This window comes from Diplotaxodon limnothrissa, linkage group LG2 (genome assembly GCF_057381915.1).
Source record: "Diplotaxodon limnothrissa isolate DT_005_m linkage group LG2, D_limnothrissa_male_GT1.1, whole genome shotgun sequence".
NCBI classification, from domain to species: Eukaryota; Metazoa; Chordata; class Actinopteri; order Cichliformes; family Cichlidae; genus Diplotaxodon; species Diplotaxodon limnothrissa.
The window spans coordinates 30933529-30956288 of record NC_140597.1 but is presented as its reverse complement, the minus strand read 5'-3'; the positions used below and the strand labels follow the sequence as shown (position 1 = coordinate 30956288).

Genomic DNA, 22760 nt, shown 5'->3' with positions numbered 1-22760 from the left:
ACTGGCGCTCTGCTTAGTGTGGATCTGTCAGGGGTGGAGTGTGCACAGTTTGTGTGTGCGTGTGTGTGCATGTTTCTGTTGGGAACTTTTTTTTTCTTAGAACACTCTTTCTGAGTGTGAGAGTGGAGAGAGAGAGAGAGAGAGACACCCGCGGTGATGTGATTTGACTAAACAAACAGCCGGGCTCACTGCAGTACCTCCTCCAACGGACTCCTGGGACAGGAGAGATTAACCTCAGAGTGAACATCAGAGGGATCTATACATTTGAAGCAGCAGCCCCTGTAGAGACATCTCACTGGAAGTCTCTCCAATTTCCTTCTGCTGGCCGGCAACCTTCTTGGTCAAAGAGGAAAGATTCTTCTGTGTTTCTGGGGTTCGTCTGAAGGTAAGAAGCATACTTCTCTGTCACCGTCAAGTATTTTAGTATAAGTTCCAGCTGCTCGACAGCTGCTGGCAGAAGTAAAAAAGGGCTGTGCAAAGTGTTGAAAATTCACTTATCCTGTACGGGAAGCCCACTGTGACAGATTGACTTTCACAGCCATCTGACATAGATGCACTTCATCCTGAACACTGGACCCAAGTTTCTTATAGCTTTTTTAAACAAAAAATCTGATTCGATTTGACAAGAGAACAACTGTATGTCTTTGTGATGTTGTTGCTGTCTCTTGGTGGTGTTCGTTACCCACATACTTGTGTGTGTGTGTGTGTGTGTGTGTGTGTGTGTGTGTGTGTGTGTGTGTGTGTGTGTGTGTGTGTGTGTGTGTGTGTGTGTCTGTGTATATACAACAGCCATTGCAACGCTGCGTGAAAGAGCGTAAGCAACCTGTTCAAACATCAGCAAAGTGATGGCTTGCATCTCTGTACACAGCAACTGTTTGACACTTTGACATTGGACAACTTTAACATTGTTTATTTTCCCACTAACAGAATGCATTTGACAAGGTGTCCCGGGGTCTAGCGTACACACAAACACAGTAGGGTTTATAGTACAAGCTGTTTGTACGCTCTCCACTTTGTGCTTCGCTGCTAAAGGGCTTGTTTGTACAGCCCTCTTCAGTCACCCAGAGTGAACCAGGGGTCCTCTACACCAAACCATTGGTCACTTTCCTCCCTTTTCAATCTTCTCTGCATTGATTCATGGAGAAGCTCATTGAAGAGCAATGGCTGTGAACTGATATCAGCATCTATCACTGTCAACAGCATCCTCTTTGGAGGAATTCCCTTTAAGTGTTAACACATACCACCCTAAATTTATAGTTGTGTTACTCAGTCTCCCTTTTGTAATGTAGATATGTCGTAAAACCAGCAACCTGGTCTCATCTCAAGAATGCCGAGTCCAGCCGGCATAATTAGTTGAATCATCGCTTCCTGTTCATCAGAAGATTTTAGTAGCTGGAACGAGTTATATTATAGCACTGTGAGCCATTTTAATGGCTGTGACACATGTGGCATACATGTCTTTTCAGTATATTCCAACACATGTTTTGCACCTGAAAGCCTTCCTGCCTGACTGTTGTGTATGGTGACTTTGGTATTTGTTGTTGGGTTCGTTAGCTGCACATTCATCTTCTGCATACAGGGGACCTTTTTGACATCTGCTGTAATCAAAATGTTGTTGGCATGTGTTTTGTGGATGCTCTTCTCCTCCTCTACAGACAGGAGTGTCCTTTTGAAGTTTTTGATCTTCTCTGGCGCTGTGGATGTTTCACTCCAGGCACTGTCTGGCATTGTTTTTGTAGATGAACCGCTGGAAGACTGCATGCATGTCATACTTTTACCATCAATGGTGCTAGACTGCATTGCATTCGTTTCATAGCTTTAAAGTCGGCTTCTACTTTCACGGCACCAACTTATAAAACACTTGATCAGCTGTGACAAATCTTTATTGTAAGATTTGCAAAACTTAGTTTAGTTTTGACTCTGACAAGTGGGGATTTTCCTGTCTTGCGTCAGGCTGCTGGTATGTACTCCAGCGGAGTGCTCCTCTCCGGCCCCGATGAAGTGCAGCCCAGCCGGCTCCATTCCCCCTGGCCCGGACCTAATCCGTCGACATCAGCTGTTTCCTGGCTCTCTAGGCCTTCTGCATGCCAGCAGCTTTGAGAAAATGTGCTTCACATTATGACCATGCAGAAAGCATGCCAGGAGTCTGATTTAACTCACATGTGCAGATATGTAACATTTTGAGCTCAACAACAACTTTTGAAAAATACTGATCCCATTCTGTCCTGTTTTCATTTATCCTCTGTGACTTCAACTCAAAGTTGAGCAACCCTCATCTAAAAAAACTTGTTTACAGAGGAAACACTGAGTTAAAATACTTACACACTCTCACATCATGTTGTCGTGACACGGATTGGTTCGTTTTTCAGATTCACAGAACAAACTCTGACTCATCCCCTGGTGGACACTCATTGGCTTACTCATTATCCACCACCAATATTTTTTGAATGAGCTGTTGCTTTTCTTAACACTATCAGTCTAGAGCCTCTTTTTACGTCGCTGGTTCTTTCATGCTGTACTTAGATTTTATACTTGAGTCACACAGCTTTAATGAAAAGCACCAAGTGGTGCTGCAGTAAAGCATCCTGTATGGCTGTCCATCTGGCCTCCCCCTCATTGTTTCCCTCCCACTCACACAGAGCTGTCAGGCAGCTGCATCTCATCTTAAGACAGGAAGTGAGTTTGTTCATTGAGAAAACATTCATTTGATTTATTATATATATACTCTTGTCGCACAATAACAAACTTTTGAAAGGGGATCAGCCTAAAATCGCAAAGAAAGGTGTCATAATCATGGAAAAAAAAACCATTGCACTGTGAATACAGTACAGAAAAATACTAGAAGACTATTAAGAGACTACTTCCTCCATAATGACTTATCTTGTTGTAAACACCCAGTCACATTCCAGGTTTCCTCAGATCAAGATTTAGTAACATTTTAACTAAGATCTAATAACAGCTGCTGAGTTGTCGCTAAAGGGAAATAACAGCCTGACACAAATGAGCTTGTTGTATCTTTTGATGCATTTCTGAAATAAATATTTTTTATTTATTTATGTAACTAAATGCAGTTTGACATAAGGCCAGTATAGAGCATGGGACTGATGTGCTGCACACAGTTTATACCTATTGCTTATTTCCAACCCTTGTCTTTTGTTGGGCTTTTTGTGCAAAAAGAAAATTTATATCATTCATTTACATAAAACCACAATACACTTTGAATGCAAAACTACACTAAATCCACATATTACAAAAATATAGTGTAAAAAAAGATAAATAAAGCTTAAATAAGTGTAAAACCAAGAAACTGATGAGAAAGGTCCACTACATCTTTCCCTTGTTTTCAGTCTATGTGCTAAGCTAAGCTAATCAGTACCCCCAGAGTTGCATTAATGTTTTCACTGAACTCTTTGCAAAAGATGAAAAATATTTATTTCACAAAATATTGAGCTTTTATTTAAAGTGTAGGACTTTGACTTATAATGTGGTCTTTTTTTATTGATTTTCCTGCCTTTACTCAAGTAAATGACTTGACAGCTGTGTCCAACCTTGTATGAGTGTAACATTAGTAAGGTGTTATTATGAGTTCCTCTCTGGATTTATTGCATAAGGATTAATACAGGCTTACTTTCAACAGGAAGTTTTGGTCTCCATCAGATTCGTTTAAAGCACCAGGCTTTCTCCCTGGAGTTTGTTCTGTCCTCTTTCCAACAAAAACATGTTGGAAATGGTGATGCAGTGCAATGAGAAAGGAGGATAAAGGAAAACAGTCTTTTGTGAGATAAGAATATTTTGCACAGTTAAAAATGAAGGAGCATTTTGTTAAGTTAATCTGCACAGTTTAGCTTCACTGAAAGCAAGACACAAAAATGTGGGAAACTGCACAGCAGTTAAAATTACAGAATTTATGCACAAATAGCACAAGTTATCCACTAAAAAGAAATTCCCTGTGACTGTTATTCTTCCTTCTCCGTCTCCTTGGGTTTTTTTTTTTTTTTAGGTAAACAGATGGAATTTAAAGTCAGTCAGTCCTAATTGTATTCAGCTGTTTCAATTTCTTTCTTTTTGGGAGGGAGTGCAGGGACTGGAAGTGTGTGTAGGCGTATTTCATTTCTCATGAGGCAGGGGGTCTCATATCGTGCAGCAAAAAAGGAGGGTACCACAATGAACATGGGTGGAGACGTTTTTGGAGGAAAATCTTTGAAGGATGTTGTGTCGCTTATGCTAGCAAATGTATCTGCATGAGCTGCATTATCTGTATACCCTATAAGCAATTTTATTGAGTTGACTGGCAGTGACAAAATCACATCCAGCTGATTTGAAAGAGGAAAACTGACTTCAATGACAGAGGCTGCTTAAGTTTGTAAATCGTAATCCCTTTTTCCTTCATTTTGGTTCCTGAAAAGTCATTAAATTGATCTCAAACGCTAGCCACATCTAAGGCTGTCATTCTACATCCATGGGTTTCACACAGAAGCTCTTTACATCTCCCCCGACTGCCACTACACACAGCATTTACAACTCTGTTTAAAAGGCACTGAACCAAAATCCGCAGTCTCCCAAACATGTGTTGCCTCAGCATGAGTATAGAGTTACTTTGGTTTCTGTGATAAGACCTCACAAGCACTGTGTCCAAATACCGAACAGAAGGAAACCTGTTACAGGAGTACTAGGCAGATTTTTCAGTGCTGATAATGCAAACTTGAGATGGTTTCAGTGCAGCTGTAGCTTTTTAAGTTTCAGCGTACAAGCACTTTTTGTCCAGCAGAGACTTTTCTAATAGTCTAACAGTTTTCTAATAGTGTCCTGCTGCATAATAGTGAAACCTACTTTGAGGTCAGAACAAGTGAGTCACACATCTGAAGAAACCTTTTTAGTCATGACCACAAAAACACAAAAAAATGCCCTTTATACAAGTTGGCTGGCATGAAAATACATCATGACACCTAAGGCTCTGGAGTGGAAAGACATGTGGGGTATGACATGTGCATTATTGGCAAATGGCAACTGTTAGATCATCAGTGAGTGAGAGGTTAGAGATTAAATTTGTTTAGTTTGTTAAAGATGCTAAAATTAGATAGATGAGATCAACTGGAAGGACACTCAAAAAGTGCAGTTATATCTTTAAAGAAAGTGACCCTGATTCAGACCAACGTTTAAGAGCTGCTCCCTGTGTGCTCTAAGCTTTCTGCCGAGGCTGAGGAGGGTGTGCAAATTTTCCGGGCAGTAAAACTGCTTTATTCACACGTGGACTCAGTAGGAGATTATATGGACTTTAACCTGGGGAATGATAAGGTAAAGTCTTCTCGTGTCATTTTTATGCAGATGATCTTCATTTACATTTCAGTAAAAAGAAATGATATCAGGACATAAAAGCATCGATATGCTTAATTTTTTTTAATATTTCAGTGAAAGTAAAACTAAGGCTATTGTGTTCAGACCCAGTGGTGATTGTGCTGATCCTCTCTTGGACTTGGGCCATATGTAAAACCCACAATAACCAACCTTAAGTGTCAAACCTGAGTCTGATCTTAAACTAGATAAGGAGATGAATTGTCTCACAGAGGCTTTTATCCAAGGTGAAATCTTATCAGTTTTACAACTCATTTGAAGAGTTACACTTCCTTAACAACATTTTATTTGCACAATTGTCAAAATGCTGCTAATCTTTAATCAAATACTTATAAAGAGGAGCAACTTTTCCACTCAGCCTCCTTCCCCTGACTCCCCAGTCGTTTTAGGATTCTTTTAACATTTTTATTTATTTTAAATCAGCACCAAGATATATGGCTGAGCTATTGTCTACACATTTCACATCAAGGTCGTTGAGATTTGTGGAGTCTCTAAGATTAAACTGAATACCAGTTGCAACTGTGCTTTTTTTCTCTGGAGTCGTATCTGCCCATATTAGGTTGAGAATTAGCTGTTTGATGTTTTGGTGTAATGTACAAAGTGCTGTATGAATAAAACTGGATTGGATTCAGACATCATTATTCTTAGTGGTCTTCCAATGTCTTGAGGAGTTCAGGGGTGCAGTGCATGAATGAAACACTTCTGGAATAACTGAGTAAACATCATGAGTCGCAGCCAGTATGTTTGATCAACGTGCACTGCAAAGTGCAGATCAGACAACTTGAAGCCTTTCAGTGAAGAGTCTTGGCAAAGAGAGTCTTGATAGAGAGACGGGTCCCCACATTTGAAGGGAATCACTGATTACAGGCCAAAGTATTAACTCTGTGTCATTCTAGTATGCCACTTTTAAACATGTTATGGTATTTTTTCAAGTGCTTTCTGAGACATGAGGACTCTCCTCCCAGTTAAGAGCAGGTCATCTCACCAGATACCCTGGTGGTCAGTGTCCTCTGTGATCCCTGAAAGAAGAGTCTCGTTTCCTTTTTCGGTAATTTGACCCTGGATCTAATGCCTGTAGCATTACAATATCTTTCTTTTTCTTTTTCTTTTTTGCTAGAAGATGATCTCAGAGTTTAAAAATAACATTTTCCTGCTACTTTGAACTTAAACATTTATTTTTGATAGCATAATGCAACCTCTGTAGACTTTGGTAATCTTTTATTTACAAATGTAGATATAAGATGCACATTTCACTAGAAATTAAGAAAAAAAAATTGTTGTATTTTTGTAGCATTTTAATTTGTGTCTTAAGATTAATTGCACTGCACTGATTTTCTTTTACGTAATCATCAAAGGACATCCTAGCTGCTTGTGTCTAGCTGCTTTTTTCTGCTGGTCCCTGGTTGCCAATAACATTAATTAATGTTACTTTAAATGCAATATATTGTTCCAAGATTATACTACAAATCAAAGAAAAGAACAATTTCCATTGCAGTTGTATTTGTAAATCAAAAAGTATTCAGTTTCACACAATCTCCAAAAGCAGTTCCTGCTAAAAATCAGTTGTATGAGATTGTAGCCGAACCTTTCATAGGGCTTCACTGTGCTATCATTTTTACAGCTCCTGTAATGTACAAAGTGTGCATTAGTAGAGTTATTGGAGTTGATGGACAATGAGGCCGCCTGGGGTGGGAATAGTGCATCATGGGTCTGCTACAGAGAGACCAGAAGGTTTTCCTCAGGGGGGATGATCAGTTCAAGATGAGTGATAAAAATGGAGGTTTATTTTAACAAAGAATCACTGGGTCAGTTTTTTCCCACAGAGCTTGCCAAGTCCTGCTGTTCAGAGATACGTCAGGAAAACGTCGCATCCTTCAAAAAACTAAAACTAAAAAAGACAAATGTGGCATGTGCATTTATTCTGCACTGTAGATAGTCTAATGATACACTGCATGCCCTATAAAAATCTTGATTGTCAGCAATAGTTCACATTCTGAGCTATAATTGTTTTCATTGGAAAGATGTGACTGCTAAATTGGAGAAGTTTGTTTTTTTTGTATGGTGGCTTCCTGGGCACTTCAGCAGAGTAAACATCACAGTCTGTGATGCAAGTCTGCGTGTGTGCGCCTTCTGCTGGCTCACTCCGTTCTTTGATGTGGTTTTACCCATAAGGTATATTCCGTATGTTTGCGTGCTCCCTTTGCTGTTTATCCCACCGTCTGGTCTGGTGATGTGTGCAGTTTTTTTTGTGGTGTGTTAATGGTTTGTCATGCTTTGTCATTGGTTTAATTGGTCTATTCTTGCCTGCCGTTGTTTTGTTTCTGTTTCTCTGTTGTTTTTCATATCTGGTGGTGAGTTTACATCTTTCGTCTGTGAAGCTGGTGAATCAAAGAATGTTTTTTTCCTCCTTGTAGAAGTCTTATTGCTGTTAGATTTCTACTGATTGTTGTTTCTGAGCCTATTTGGATTGGTGGTTGTGATGGTCTGCTGTGTCCATGACACACATTTGGTTAACACCCACACAGGACCGCAAAATTTCCCAGAAACAGGAAGTCGGAGCCTTCCAGCTGCACTTTGGGAGGCTTTTCGAAAATCCTTCTCTTTTGTTAGAGATTACACTTTCCCCCCCTCCCTTTTTTCCAAGTGCAAGCTTACCCCCGCTCGGGAGACGCTCAAGCAAACAGTTTGCTACAAATGTGGTTCTGACAGTCGTTCCCACCTCATCGAGGACTGCTTTATCATTGCCAGATGTTTAACTGAAACATGGAGCTACAGTATATATAGATAATCCCTGGAGTGGGATTACGGGGTGCTGGGGACTGGCGTTTACACACTTAGCTGAATCCTGAGGCTGAGCGTGGGCTGCGTGCATCCCAAGGAGGTTGACTTTAGCATTCTTCCTCATTAGCTGGTGACACTTTGAGTGTAGTAGGATTGTTTATGAAAACTGGGAAGGGTCAATCAGCCACCAAATTCCCAAGCATCTGTGGGAAACCTCATGCAGAGTGATAAGAATTTATCCCCCATTGTGATTACTATGCCATCACTAACACAAATATCACTTGTGGTTTTTTGTTTGTTTGTTTTTTTTGTTGTTGTTTTTTCCAGACCTCCAAGATTACTACAGGAATGCAGTATACCATTTCAAAGATTCAAAAGACACCAATAAACATCTGGGTTAGAAAAATGCTTTTGAGATCCTTTAAGATCCTCTACACGTTCTAATTCTCAGATTGAGAAGCCCTTCACTTAGTTTATGGACCTTTCTTACTGTAAATGACTCTTTTGCCTCTGTGGTGCAGACAAAGAGCTGTCCTGTGGTTCAGGGATCAAACTGTTACCAAGTGCTTTATTAACATCTCTGAAAGGTTGCCAAGCATTCTTGGCAGATTCACTAGTGGCCTGACCCTTTTAAGGCTTCATAACACTGTTTGTTCCCATCTCGCACAAAGATCTGACCAAGGCAAAGATGAGCATTAATCTCAGTGTTAAAAGTATCCCTCCTGTGGTAATGTTCACTCTCCTAACTCCTGTGTAAGTGGTCTTCTGACTCCTTTGGGCCATGATCCTTGAGAGCACATCCCACTTTGAGGTCAGTGGCTCCACAGTGTAGTGCTTTACACGTTTGCTTAACAAGCAAAAGATAATTGGTTTGAACCTGGAAGAAAGCACAAAAGGGTTCAGGAAGAGGATCCAGCATAAGAACTTTAACCAATCAAACACCCACTGTAGTGACTCCTGTGAGTATGGGGGCAGCTGAAAGTAGCTTTTCCCCCTCAGTGTTCTCTGGTCATGTTGTCCCAATGCCCATCAACCAGTGTTGGAACAACCAAACATTGTTTTTCTGTCCCTTCTCAAGCCTAATGAAAACACCTCGACTCTTGTTAATCTCAGCATGATCTCTGTTGTTTGATTTTTAGATGTGAATTTACATCCTGTAGTAGCCCTTAATGTACCAGTTTGGCTTGTTTTAGCAAACATATCATCAGCAGCCAGTCACAGAGCTATTTGTTTTGTTTTCATACTGCCAAAAGACACATGCCTTTGGCATCTCTGCGTTTGGCTGTTGTCGCTATCGTTGACACTGAGGTTACTAGTACTTGTAGAGTGCTGATGTATGGCTTCCTCGGCGGACCGGACCTTGTCGCATGTTGGCGGGGTCCCCCGGGAATGAGGTGACCCCTCCTCTTCTGCCGTCATCACCAGCAGGGTCCCCAGTGTATCAGCAGCCCTGGGAAAGTTTCAGTTTTTCTGTGGGAACGTGAACTGTACACCCAAATCAGTGACAAAAAGGGGAAAAGGCAGGAGAGGTCTGGCGAGTGTTTCTGTGTGTGTGTGTAAGTTGTATGTATGACAGGACTCTTGTACAGCATGTGTCTGTGTGTACATTATATGCATCCAGTATCCATTATGTGCCACTAAGAATGTTTACGTGCACATGTGAATGAACTACGACACAATAAAAACATAACATCTCTTTCACTCGCTCTTGCTCTCTCTGTCTGTTTCTCCTTCACCCTTTTTTATTGGAAGCAAGAGGCAGGGGAGGAAATGGACCAGTCATGTTTTTGGAGCAACTCAAGAGCTGTGAGCTTTTCGTTTTGGGAGCGGAAGTGCCAGAGGCAGTTAATTTAGAGAGACAACATGTATCTGGTTTGAGTAAATGTCCTTGGGTTAGTCACAGAACTTTTTGTGCTTCACCACCACTATCAAACTAATCAGCTGTGTCGTCTTGTTTAAACCTCAAAACACCACCTTTAGTAACGTTGTGCAGCTCGATGGATACAGCAAAGGAGGTCTTGCCAAAGATATTTAGTTGATGAATGAAGCGTGAAGCCTTTTTGTTCGTGATTAGATGGAGAGATGTAATCTTCAAAACATGTGTTCTATTATGTAATGCAGGAAAATGGCCCAGTTTCTTAAAATAGAGGTGGTGCAATTGGTGTACATTATCTTATAAAAATGTTAAATTGGGGAGCGATTTCTAGAGATACATTTCACAATTTTTCCATTGGCTCACTCCCTCTCTTCCTTCTCCACCCTCGCTCTTCCCAAGAATCAGTCTTCCGCCCTCTCTTTTTCCCACCCTCGTATAGGCCTGTGATCCATCCTTAACTGTTTCCAGACGCCTCTGTGCTGCAGGCCTTAACCCCTATCCTAAACATAACAGCAAACCACCTCTCCCCACTTTCCTTTGGCCTCTCACTGTGCTGTACAATTAGAACTTCAAGGTCTTTGATAACAGTTTCGATGATGGTAAGCATGGGTCAACTTTGACCCCCCCAAGTGCTGAATCCATTGATGCTGACATTGCTTTGCTGTACAACTCGATACCCTATTAGTAATGCCAAACCATAGCAACCTTTCAAAGGTTGCTTTGTCAGCAGCTTTTGTGACTGCCCTCATTTTTACTTTTGTTTTTAGCAAAACCAATTAATGGCTCAGCATGGCTGTGGAATAGCTCGGACGCAGCATTGTTGCCAGCGAGCGCGTTGCAAAGCCGAACACAGTGACCCGTTTGTTAGCGGGCAGAATGCTGGTGAACCGGGAACAAAAAGAGCCAGACATTGTTGCTCTGTCCTGGTGCAGCGAGGCATCAAATACCTGATGAGTTGCATCGGTACCTCAGTTTCTCTGTGAGGGCCAGTCGCTATTAAAGAAAGCAGCCTGATAACAAACTCAATACTTTTTGTTTCTATTTAGTGGGAGAAAAGCATAGTTTGGTATCATTCTCTTTCATTTGACGCCGTTTGTTCTGACACACACGATTTATTTTCTCACTTAACCTGACTTTGTGGAGCCTGCGAGAGCAGAAACCAATCCATCATGATATGAAGCTCATCCTCACATGGACAGATATTAAGTCTGTTCAAGATTTGTCTTCATTGATTTGAATAGAAAACAGAATTTTGCTGTTGTGTTCATTTTCACTTAACTGTTGAGGCAAAATACTTCTGAAAAGGATCACTCTTGTTGTTTGTTTGTTTTTCTTTTTGCAGAACAAAGTGACTTGAAGGCCTCCGTGATGAGGAAGGTGACAGCATCCCCGCTCCACCTAACAGTCACATTTACAGGTGAGGCCTAAATTTTACTTCAGCAACAAAAAGTGAAACTGTGTAAGAAGAAGCAAAAGTCATTTGCAGGGAAGCAAGAAGCTTGAAGCTAAGTTTGGATGGAGTATTTTACAATTAGGGGAAATAGATACTGCAAGACTGGGACTCTTTTATAACAAATCACACTTAATATGATTTGGATATCTAATATAACAATTTAATATAAAAAATGGATATAATTCAATGGGTTATAACTTATATCTTATTAAATTTGCAAAACATGTGGTCAGGATTATGGGGACAGCATGTTTCAGGTTTTATTAAGTAAGTATGAAGTCATTCTGTTCAGAATGTTTAAAGAATACAGCGACTTCTTCTGTGATTCATTAGCTGTGGGATTTCACAACACAACTGATGCATTCACTCACCTCTTTCAATTTAAATGTATTTATCAATGACAAGGCGTCGTCGCCCTCCCACTAAATTGCTGCAGACAACTCACATCCTTCATCATTTAAAGATAGCGCAGGACTAACACTGTTGATTTAACCTTTCACCTCCTGCTGCAGTCTCTGTGACCTCCATCCTGACCTTTTTTTGTCTTGCTGTGCAAACTGCAGCTCTGCTGTGTTTCTGCACTGAGCTGCGCTGCCTGGAGATCACGCCCGGTGACAAAGAGTTTGTTCTGGCCGAGGGCTCCTCTCTTACCCTTACCTGCAGCGGCTCAGGGGAGACCACGTGGAAGTTTAAGATGGACGACGTGCCGTACTTTCAGCTGGAACCATCTAAACCGGGTCACCAGAGTTACGAGATCGTGCAAAGCGGAGCCACATCCAGCGTTCTGACGTTGTTCAATGTGAGCTGGAAGCACACAGGCGTGTATCAGTGCATTGATCAGCGCACGCGAGACACAGAGGAGGTGGCTGTGTTTGTCCCAGGTGGGGCCTGGTTTGCTTACCTTTGGTTTACCTTCCTGATTCAGAGTTTGCAAAGCTAACTGTACAGTACAATTGAACAAAAACTGTCTAAGTTCCATGCTGCATGTAAATAAAGAGCTTCTGAAAACACTGTGATTTTGAAAGCGCTCTGAAGAAGAGTAAGGTGAAAAACCTCCAGGAAGTTCTTTGAGGAAGACGCAGTAAATCAATAGAAAAATATTTTTTGTCATAAAAAATGTGTCTGTCTGCAGATCCTGACGTGTGGTTCATAGAGAGCTCTCACGGCATGGTAACAAAGACCAGTGAAGAAAGCACCATCCCCTGTGTGGTCACCAATCCAAAAATCACTGTCACCTTGCACGAGAGGGACACTGACATACCCGTAAGTGGGGTGTATGTTCCTAGTGAGGGCTACAAGGCGCCGGTGGAGGACAGGAATTATGTGTGTCGGGGAAAGCTGAACGAGGAAGTGCGAGAGTCTCAGGCTTTCTATGTCTTCAGCATTGTGGGTAGGTGTTCAGGTTGAAGAGCTTGTTTTAGAAGTAGTTCTTTCCAACTTAATAACTTGATCAGCCTTAGTGCAGACATTATTGTTTAGTTACATTACATTACCACACCCTTTTCACTTCTCCCTTGTGTTTTCTCTTCTCGTCCCAGTCCCAGAGGCCATTGACGCCTACATCAATGCCTCGAAGACGGTCCTGAAGCAGGGTGAACCACTGACAGTAAACTGCACAGTGCACGGAGTGGAGCTGGTGAATTTTTCTTGGGATATTCCCAATAGAGGGGTGAGTAGGAGTGGAGCAGAACAAGCGCTATTGTTCCGTTTTCCCTTTGTGATCACTCTAAGGCCTCTGGACCAAGCCCAAATTATATCAAGATGTGGAGACACACCTCATAGTTTTTATTCTGCTGTGAAACTTTACTCACAGCTCACATTAGGCTGGTATTGTAATAACTGGGTCTCTGTAGGTCCTTGTTTGGATAACAGCGAAGCTGAAATGTTTCCGTTTTATCTTTGATGATGAAGTTTTATTTTTATGGCTTTATTAGAACATGTTTTAAAACGAACTCACAGCTTTTCCTAATAAGTCTGACTGCAAAAATAAGAGCTCACTGAAAGTCCGATTTCAATAAATTCATATTAAAACATCACATCTTATTCTTGTACTTGTCTCTAAGCTTGACTTCTATGAGCCACTGACTGATGTCCTGTCCCCCACGAGCATGCGCTCCTGCCTGGTCTTCTCCCAGGCCACGGTGGACCACAGTGGAAAATATGTCTGCCACGTCCATGAGGGCATACAAGACCAGAGAGCCTCTGCCAGCGTCAACATCACTGTGCTTGGTAAGATAAAACCCCCCTTGCACACCCCCAACCTTTCTCCCACCTTCCTCCCACACACACACATAGACACAAAAGTAAAACAAACTGATGCTGTGCAGATTATTATTACCTTTTGCTGACATAGGAAAGACTGCTTATTATGTCAACCTCTGGATGTTACGGTGGGAGAGGAGTTACTTTTAAAGGAAATGAAGATCACTTCTATTTGTTTTTCTTCAAAGTGTGAAATAAACTTTTGACACGGTGTGGATCCCTCGAGTGATACATTGAGAAACAGAGCTGTAAATCAGTGGGTACAGCAACTTTATATTTAGACTCACAGTGTTTATGTAACTGGGGTTTGACTTCAAATGTTAACATACAGAAAGTCAGCATCTTAGCTGCTAAGGTAAGCGGGATTCATCATATGTACTCTTAATGCTCTGTCTCCTGACCGTCACTGCATGCCGTATAGGTCAGTTAATGCTTATTCCACCTGCACTGAGGTGTGTTATATTTATACAAGCTCGAAGCTCCATGTTTAGTAGAGACAGGAGGCCAGGACAGTTTAATGGTGGACACTGGACATCTCAGTGGAAAAGATGCATAGTGTCTGACCACAGAGGTTCAAGAATGTAGAGCAGCAGTACAGAAGCAGCTTAATAAATGGTTTTGTACAGAGAAATGGTCACATCAAAAAGCCTTAGACCAAGAAAAGCAGTCTGAATAGAAACAGGGGAAAGTAGTGCCCAGCTATGTGAAACTAGAAAGTATCTTTTAGGATTTTTCTTTTTATTCTCTGGCCTGCAGAGTTTTGGTTTTGGTTCAGTCTCACTGCTCTCCTGGACAAAATCTTTGGTTGCAAAAATATCAGTGGAGTGGAGAGTAGGTATTCTGCAAAAGTCTTGTGCCACCTCTTATGTCTTTATATTTTGCTTCCTAGGAGACAGACTTGCTTTGAATTTCTTTTAAAGTGGTCTTGAGTAATAGTTTTCCAGGCTTCCTTAAGATGAAAATTAAGATAATTAAGATTTTGATACTGGCTGCTTTTCCAACTCATTTTCTGTCCAATTTTAAATTGTATTTTGAAGCATCATCCTGTTGTTGTTGTTATTGTTGTTGTTGTTGTTGTTTTCTGGTTAAAGCTATGAAAAATTCCAAAGATAAGACAGTTTGACAGACATAAAATAGTATTTTTGCACTGACAAGGTGATTCCCAAAGAGGCTTTAGCCAAAAACTGGGAATACCTAAGCAGGATGTGCAGCATGTCCTTAAAAAAATTGAGGAAATCTGAATAAGAGAAGAATAAAAGAGAAGTCACAGGCCTAAAAAATAACCTAGAGCAGATGAACAGGACCTGAAAGTTATGTCTTTAAGAAATAGGAAAACAATCCAACAAAGACCTGAAGCAGGATCTGAGAGATGCATCTTTGCCTTTATTTGATCCATCTATTGTTCTCTGATGCCTCATCATAATGGTCTCAGTGGTAGAAGCCATTCTTTAGGAAAGCCAAATTACACACAAACTGGACTGAAAATCAGTGGCAACGGGACTTAAGCAGTGAGAGTCTACAGCCATCTGTAGAATACAGCTGATACTCTGTCATGAAACAAAAAGCGCCAACATCTAAAGAAGAACCTTGAATGTTCATTAAGTAGTCTGAGAGAACTATTCCTGAAGAATACTTGCTGTACCTCTTGGAATGTTTGCACGTGCATCAATAAGTCACTACATGTGTTTTCTATTTTCCTAGGAAAATGTAAAAAAATGAGCTTTGGCAACAGACTTTTTCACAGTACTGTAGTTAAGCTAAAGAGAAAAATAATTTACTACATTTAGTGCATTGCATATATACTTTGCTCTTTTTCTTGTTAGAAAACGGCTTTGTGGACATCAAACCGCCTCAGCAACGAAACATTTCCGTCAAGCTACAAGAGAACGTGGAGCTGAGAGTGGCGATGGAGGCGTACCCTCCCCCACAGGTTTACTGGACCAAGGATGGCGCCACCATCAAGGGAGACAAAATCATCAACACGAGACAAGAGCATGAAATAAGGTAGAACATCCAACCAGTATTTAGTTTCACGCACACCACAAAGCACCCAAACACGTCTACGGCCTTGATACATTTAAACAATTAGCACAGGACCTATGATAGGGCGACAGCCTCCACAGGTCAGTCTGCTCCTGTCAGTCATCGCCAGATAAGGGTCTCCACAGAGAGAAACACGATACCCTCTGGAGGGCTGGACGCCATCGTTCATCACACAGGAACCATAAACACCAAATGCTTGTCACAACTTACTGAGTTGTGTCTTTCAAACGGATGTCAAATAAAGCTTAAATTTGAAGGCTATGTTTTCACATTCCTGCCAACACACATTAAATATCTAAGTGAGATATCAACCACAGGGATGATGATAGGTAGCTAGAAAGAAACAACCCATGTTAACGAGTTCCATGAAGTCTCCGGCCGTAATAAATAAGAAAGAGAAACATCAAGATGTTTTTTTTCTAGTAGTTCACAAATAGAGAGAAAAAGTCACCACCTCCATGCTGACAGCTATGTACAACACATGAGACAAAACTGTCATGTCCCCTGATAATGAGGTACATCATAAACTTTATATCTTCTTTTGTGTTGTTTAAAATTTTAACCCGGGGTGCTTCTTAATATTTTCATATCTTACAAAGTCTCTTGAAGACTTTAGAAATAAGATAAGATAAGATAAGATAACCTTTATTAGTCCCACACGTGGGAAATTTGTTTTGTCACAGCAGGAAGTGGACAGTGCAAAAGTTATGAGGCAAAAATTAGAATACAATAAGAATAAATACAGTACACAACTGTACAGAATAGAATAAAATAAAATACTATATACAGTAGAATAAAATAAAATAAATATACAATAAGATAAAAATAGAATACAAATACAAATACTATATACAACTGAGTAAAAATACAACGATGACAGAAAGGATTATTGCACTTAGTATTATTGCATATGTATGGATGTGTGTGCTTGATCAGTTAAAGTCTTTATTATGGAGTCTGACAGCAGTGGGGAGGAAAGACCTGCGAAATCTCTCCGTCCCACACCGTGGGTGCCGCAGTCTCCCACTGAAGGAGCTGCTCAGTGCTGTCACAGTCTGCTGCATGGGGTGGGAGATGTTGTCCATCAGGGATGACAGCTTAGCCGCCGTTCTCCTGTCACTCACCACCTCCACTGGGTCCAGAGGGCATCCTAGAACAGAGCTTATATGAGTTTGCTCTCATATCTAAAGAACAGTTCATTTAGTGTTCAGCCCCATTTCCACAAAAGCTGGAACACTGTATGAAATGTAAATGCAAACAGAATTCACTGATTTAGAAATTTTATATAACCACATTTTTTCACAACAGAACATGAAAAACATAATTAATATTTAAATTTACAATATTTTTACATAACAGTAAAATTAAAAAAATGATTTTACACATGGATCATTGCATTTTGTTTTTATTTACATTTTAAACAGTGTTGCTGCTTTTTGGTTTAAGAGTGTTGTGTCTCTTATTAAAGTAGGTCTGATTAAATTTGTAACTTTTTGCCAGTCAGCTTTGATTTCTCCAGACAAATAGTCAACATTTTCAGTACTGGAAGAAAAAGTGTATATTTTATTTTTTAAAAATGAATTTTTTGTACCTCAGGTATGTCAGTGTCCTCACCTTGGTGAGGGTGAGGACAGACCAGAAGGGCCTCTACACTGTCCTTGTTACCAATGGAGACGACTCAAAGGAAATGACCTTTGACCTGGAGGTCCAAGGTGAGCCTTTTTTTTAAGCTGAAATGTTCCCACGTGTTTTGTGTGCTGTGGGGTTTTGTGTGGTGTTTTATATTTTTTGACCGACTGTCTGAAAGTGGTGTTTGTGAATGGAAAAAAGCTGAGGACAGATTGTGTTTTTCTCCGAGTCAGCAATGATTAATGGCTGCTGCCACCCTGTGTTTAGTTCCCGCTCAGATTAAAGACCTGACCGACCACAGTCTCCCAGGGAAAAAACACTTGGTGACCTGTGTTGCAGAAGGGGTGCCAGCCCCAACCATACAATGGTACAGCTGTGGCAGCATGCTCAAGTGAGTCCCTACCACCCATTTCTCCATTGAACTGTCACAGAAGGAACACTAGGTGGCTGACCAAAACACGCTTTGCTTTCAGTGCGTCTGTATTTGACTGGAAATATTTCACCCTCCGATCTAATGTTCTTCTGCAGGTGTAGCAACCAGACAGAGGTGTGGAAGCCGCTGACACCAGAGCCAGAGGTGCTGAGCATCCATACGAACGTGAGCTACAATGAGACAAGAAAGGTCAGTCAGGTTCGCAGCCAGCTGACCTTCCAGACACCTCAGCAGGCCGCAGTTCGGTGTGAGACCAGCAATCAAGAGGGGCTCATCAGCAGGCGGGACATCAAACTGGTATTCAGCTGTAGGTGTCATGGGATTATTTATATATATATATATATATATATATATATATATATATATATATATATATATTAGGATAGATGAAGGATATTATAGAACATTATACTTTAAGTTTGTCATTTTTTTATTATACAAATATAGACTATGCCACTTTACTATTAAATGGGTAAATGATAATATAGGATTAAATTAAATTGTATTTGGCTCAAACTGCACAAACACTATAGGAAAGTCTGATAAGTTTATAGAGACACAAAGCAAACTTTGTATCCTTTAGTAGACTGTATGTCTTAGACAAAACATAGCTTCATTTATACTTATAAATTAATTTCCAGCATGTGGAGATTCATGTTATTTATATTGTGTTTAATGTTCTGTGTACTCTTGCCTATTGCAGCCCTTTTCTCCCAGGTGGCAGTGTTGGCTGCTGTTTTAGCCTTAGTGGTCATTGTTATCATGTCTTTCATCATCCTCATTGCAATCTGGAGGAAGGTAAGAGAAACTCAAACATTTTTTAGTTTCCATTTTTCAATTTTCCTTTCTTCAAAAGCAATACTGTTTGTTCTCAGAAACCTCGCTATGAGATCAGATGGAAGGTGATAGAATCTGTGAGCCAGGATGGGCATGAGTATATCTACGTGGACCCCATCCACCTGCCCTATGACCTGGCCTGGGAAATGCGCCGTGACCACCTAGTGCTGGGTGAGTCCTCAGTTAAGAGAGATGATGAGCTAAGCTCAGCTAAAAAAAACTAGTCCTGATGGAAATCCTAATATCTTGCATGTGTGCAGTTTAACTTAAATCTGCTCCCGTTCATGCAAATTAGGGAAACCCAACTTAATGAAGATCAGAAATTGCAGTGTTACAAATGATGCTGAAAACAAAGGCAACAACAACATAAAAATATGAATCATATTTTTATGTTGTGAAGCATAATAGCAAATTTAAATGGCATAACCAAATTAAATTAGATTAAACTATTAAAAAATAATTAAAAAAAAAAAAAAGGGAAAAAAAGAAACAGAACAGAAAATGTCTTTGTAATTTTCTCCCACTACATTAAACCTTTTTAATAGAGGTTTTCCATAAATGGTAAAATATTATGTGTGGTTAAAAAAATATGAAAAAAATTATGTGGCACAAAAAACAGAGTTTTAAATCTATTAAAGCATCAACACACTGAGGATTGAACAAATATTTATTATCTTAGGCATTAAAATTAGCCTAGTCAACTGAGGACACTAATTCGTTGTTAGCTGCAGCTAAATTTTCAGCTTGTCACTTTTTATTTGTCTTAATAGACGCATTTGCTTCCAGACATTTTAAACTGGAGCTTTTGCCCGGTAGCTCTAGTGCTGTGGGTGGTTTGTGTTGTCTGGGCACAGTCGACACTGGAATACTAAACAAACCTTGTTAAACGTCTCTTATCAGCTCCAGTGGCACTTCATTTTTAAAGCCCTATTCACAGAGAGCTTTTAAACCTTCATGTCTAATGACTGACATGTTCATAGTCAGCTGCTCACCTACAAACAGGACACATCTCAACATCGAGAAAAACATCATATGCTCTTAATAAATACTATTTATCTGCAATAATCTTCCCTTCTTCAGAAAATAACATACATTTGCTGACACCAATATTTTAGTTAAAAATGGTCTCCCTTACTTTTGCAGGTCCAATGTGGGCCCCATTCAGACTCTGTCCTTCTGAGCTCCTCTTTGTGTTTCAGGTCGCACTCTTGGATCAGGAGCGTTTGGCAGGGTGGTCGAGGCAACTGCGTATGGTCTCACGCATTCGCAGTCCAGCACAAAGGTGGCAGTGAAAATGCTGAAATGTAAGCCCTACAATATAAAAACAAAGCAGAAAGCCATGTGCGTAATTTGTGTGAACAGTATATTGTCGAATTTCCCAGAGGAACCCACCCGAGGGATTAATAAAGTTCTATCTTATCTTATATGAACCCCCGCATAGCTGTCAGATGTTGTGACACCAGTGCCATATTCCTTTGGGCTCATAGAGAGCAGCAGCCTGCTGAGCTTTAGTTTGCTTGCCAGCCTGATTCAAGTCATAGCTCACAGGTCATTGAGCAGTTTGGCAAAGGCACAGTGTGTCCTGCTCTCAGGGTATCTATTTCCAACTACCCTAAGTTTATGCATCTAATTTTTCCAGCTTTTTCTTCCCTTCTTTTTCCATCTTCTGACATCCAGCTACAGCCAGAAGGAGTGAAACTCAGGCCCTGATGTCAGAATTAAAGATCATGAGTCATCTGGGTCCTCACCTCAACATCGTAAACTTGCTAGGGGCTTGTACCAAACATGGTGAGCATGCATCACAATGACAAACTGTGGAAAACTGCTTTGATACACATGTCTGTCTGCTCATTTTAGCTTTGTTTAATGCAAAAGGTACCGGATAATAGTGGTGAAGATTTGTTTAAGTCAAAGGCGGGAAGTTCAGTGGCATTTGGTGCTGGATTGGCCTATATTTTTTTAACATTAAAGTCACAATACATTTACCATCAAAATAATCAGTACAAAAGGTTACAAGTAAGAAAATGTGACTAATAGAAAATGATTTTTTAAATATAGAAAAGTACAATTTATCATTTTGGAAGTTTGCTTTTCTTGCACAGAAACAAGTTTATTTCACTGGTCAAAGGAATAGAAAAGCATTCTTGGCTTTCTTACACATGATTAAAAACAAAACTACTGGAAACTGAAAGCATAATGAAATGGACAAAATTAGTCAACCAAGTAAAAATAAGGTTTTGAACCAGCCTGTTTGTTAGAAATTTGATGTAACCCATTTACCATAGCATGCTTTTTAAATGGACCTTTCTAAATGGCTCTTTATACTACCTCACCAGACTTCCTAAACCCTTGTCTAACTTCTTAAAACAGTGCTTTGATTTACCCTAAAATGGCATGCAATGCTTCTGAGTGTGACTCTACCATTCATAGCAAAAGGGTTCTCAGAATAATACCCTTGGAAATGTAAAAGTTTGCTACATCTAATAGTGAATATACTCACATCACTACTGACTACTGACTCTACTGACTCTACAACAGAAAAAAGTATCCATTATTCTACTCCCACCCCACTTTTTTTGGGTAACGATGTGAGAACTCCTGCTCTAGATTATATAATTCACATTACATTGCACTTTGGATAATGAGTTAATGAGTGTTGGCATGTCTTGCACTTTAAATAGCTGTGGAATTTCTTTAAAGAATGCTGAATGAAAGAAAACAGCCAAGTGCATTAACTGTAACACATCAGAGCTTACAAGTGGGGTTTTTTTTACATCTAGAACAGCTGCTTTTGCAAAGAGAAGCAGCAAAAGAGAGTCCCTCAGTTAAATATGCTCAAAGCATAGAGTCAGCCACACAGTGAAAAAAGTACTGTATAAAAGCTCTATATTTTTGAAAGTTATAGTTGATTTTATGAGGCATACATAATACATACAAGTATAAAGAACATATTGTATTAATATTGTTATTGTTTTACTTCTTGTTCCCTGATCACAGGCCCTTTGTACCTGGTGACTGAGTACTGTCGCTATGGCGACCTGGTGGACTACCTGCACAGGAACAAGCACACGTTCCTGCAGTACTATGCTGAGAAAAACCAGGACTACAGTTGTCTCATCTCCAGAGGAAGCACCCCTCTCAGCCAGAGGAAAGGGTGAGCGAAGCAGACTGGAGCTTTCAGAGCTGCACAAAGGGCGTTTTTGTATGATGTGGGAGGTTCTTTTTATTAAAACCTCCTCTTATGTACTTTGAAACATTAGGTAAATATACTTTATTGATTCCTAAGGGGATATTTTTCTGTTGTAAAGTTTCAGATGATGAAGGAGCATAAATAAACAAATATGCCTTTAAGGTCAGTTTAGTGCACTTTTCAGACACAATAAATATATATATATCTCCATCCCTCCAGCTATGTGTCTTTCGGAAGTGAGAGTGATGGAGGATACATGGACATGAGCAAAGATGAGCCCTCAGTCTACGTTCCCATGCAAGAGCAGATAGATTCCATCAAATATGCAGATATCCAGCCTTCTCCGTACGAGGCTCTCTACCAACACGGCTTCTACCAGGAACAAGGTTTGATTTGAGCCAGTTTACCACTGTTTTAAAATCACTTTAACCATGATGGATGATGAACTCTGCCACTATAAGCTGTACTTCTGGTTGAAAAGCACAGTGCTTTACATATAATAGACTAATGAATACTTGTTTTCTTAACTGATCAAATGCTGGAGATAATGTACAGACAAATGTGGCAACATATAAAGAGCCTGATCTCTTTTTACCCAGGCAGTCACAGGACAGCCAGAGTTCCCCCATCACAAAAGACAATGTCTTCATTCATGTTCATCACCTTCCTTTTTTTTTTCTCCTGCTGATCCTTTCACCTTGTCACTGTGTTCAGGAGTCAACAGATTAGACCTGGTGATCAGCGACTCTCCCAGTCTCACCTACGAAGATCTTTTAGGATTCAGCTACCAAGTGGCGAAGGGGATGGAGTTCCTTGCCTCTAAGAACGTATGATATTTTATAAAATACTCATCTCAACCTTCTAGATAACTGCCATTTTGTGCCCATTTAAACAAAGATGAAAT

The 22760-nt window shown here is 40.2% G+C and overlaps 1 protein-coding gene across 1 annotated transcript in view; it reads left to right on the top strand.

Annotated features, from left to right (window-relative positions):
• The window catches only part of pdgfrb (platelet-derived growth factor receptor, beta polypeptide), a 29600-nt gene continuing 6840 nt past the window's right edge, over positions 1-22760 (top strand). Inside the window, exons 1-17 of the mRNA XM_085362305.1 lie at positions 1-385; positions 11352-11426; positions 12026-12343; positions 12595-12852; positions 13001-13131; positions 13526-13691; positions 15548-15728; positions 17364-17479; positions 17664-17787; positions 17925-18136; positions 18533-18627; positions 18705-18837; positions 19866-19970; positions 20344-20454; positions 21664-21820; positions 22076-22242; positions 22571-22683. Of these exons, the coding sequence (XP_085218431.1) occupies positions 11378-11426; positions 12026-12343; positions 12595-12852; positions 13001-13131; positions 13526-13691; positions 15548-15728; positions 17364-17479; positions 17664-17787; positions 17925-18136; positions 18533-18627; positions 18705-18837; positions 19866-19970; positions 20344-20454; positions 21664-21820; positions 22076-22242; positions 22571-22683 (2436 nt within the window). The 5' untranslated portion in view covers positions 1-385; positions 11352-11377. The remainder of the gene's footprint in view (positions 386-11351; positions 11427-12025; positions 12344-12594; positions 12853-13000; positions 13132-13525; positions 13692-15547; positions 15729-17363; positions 17480-17663; positions 17788-17924; positions 18137-18532; positions 18628-18704; positions 18838-19865; positions 19971-20343; positions 20455-21663; positions 21821-22075; positions 22243-22570; positions 22684-22760) is intronic.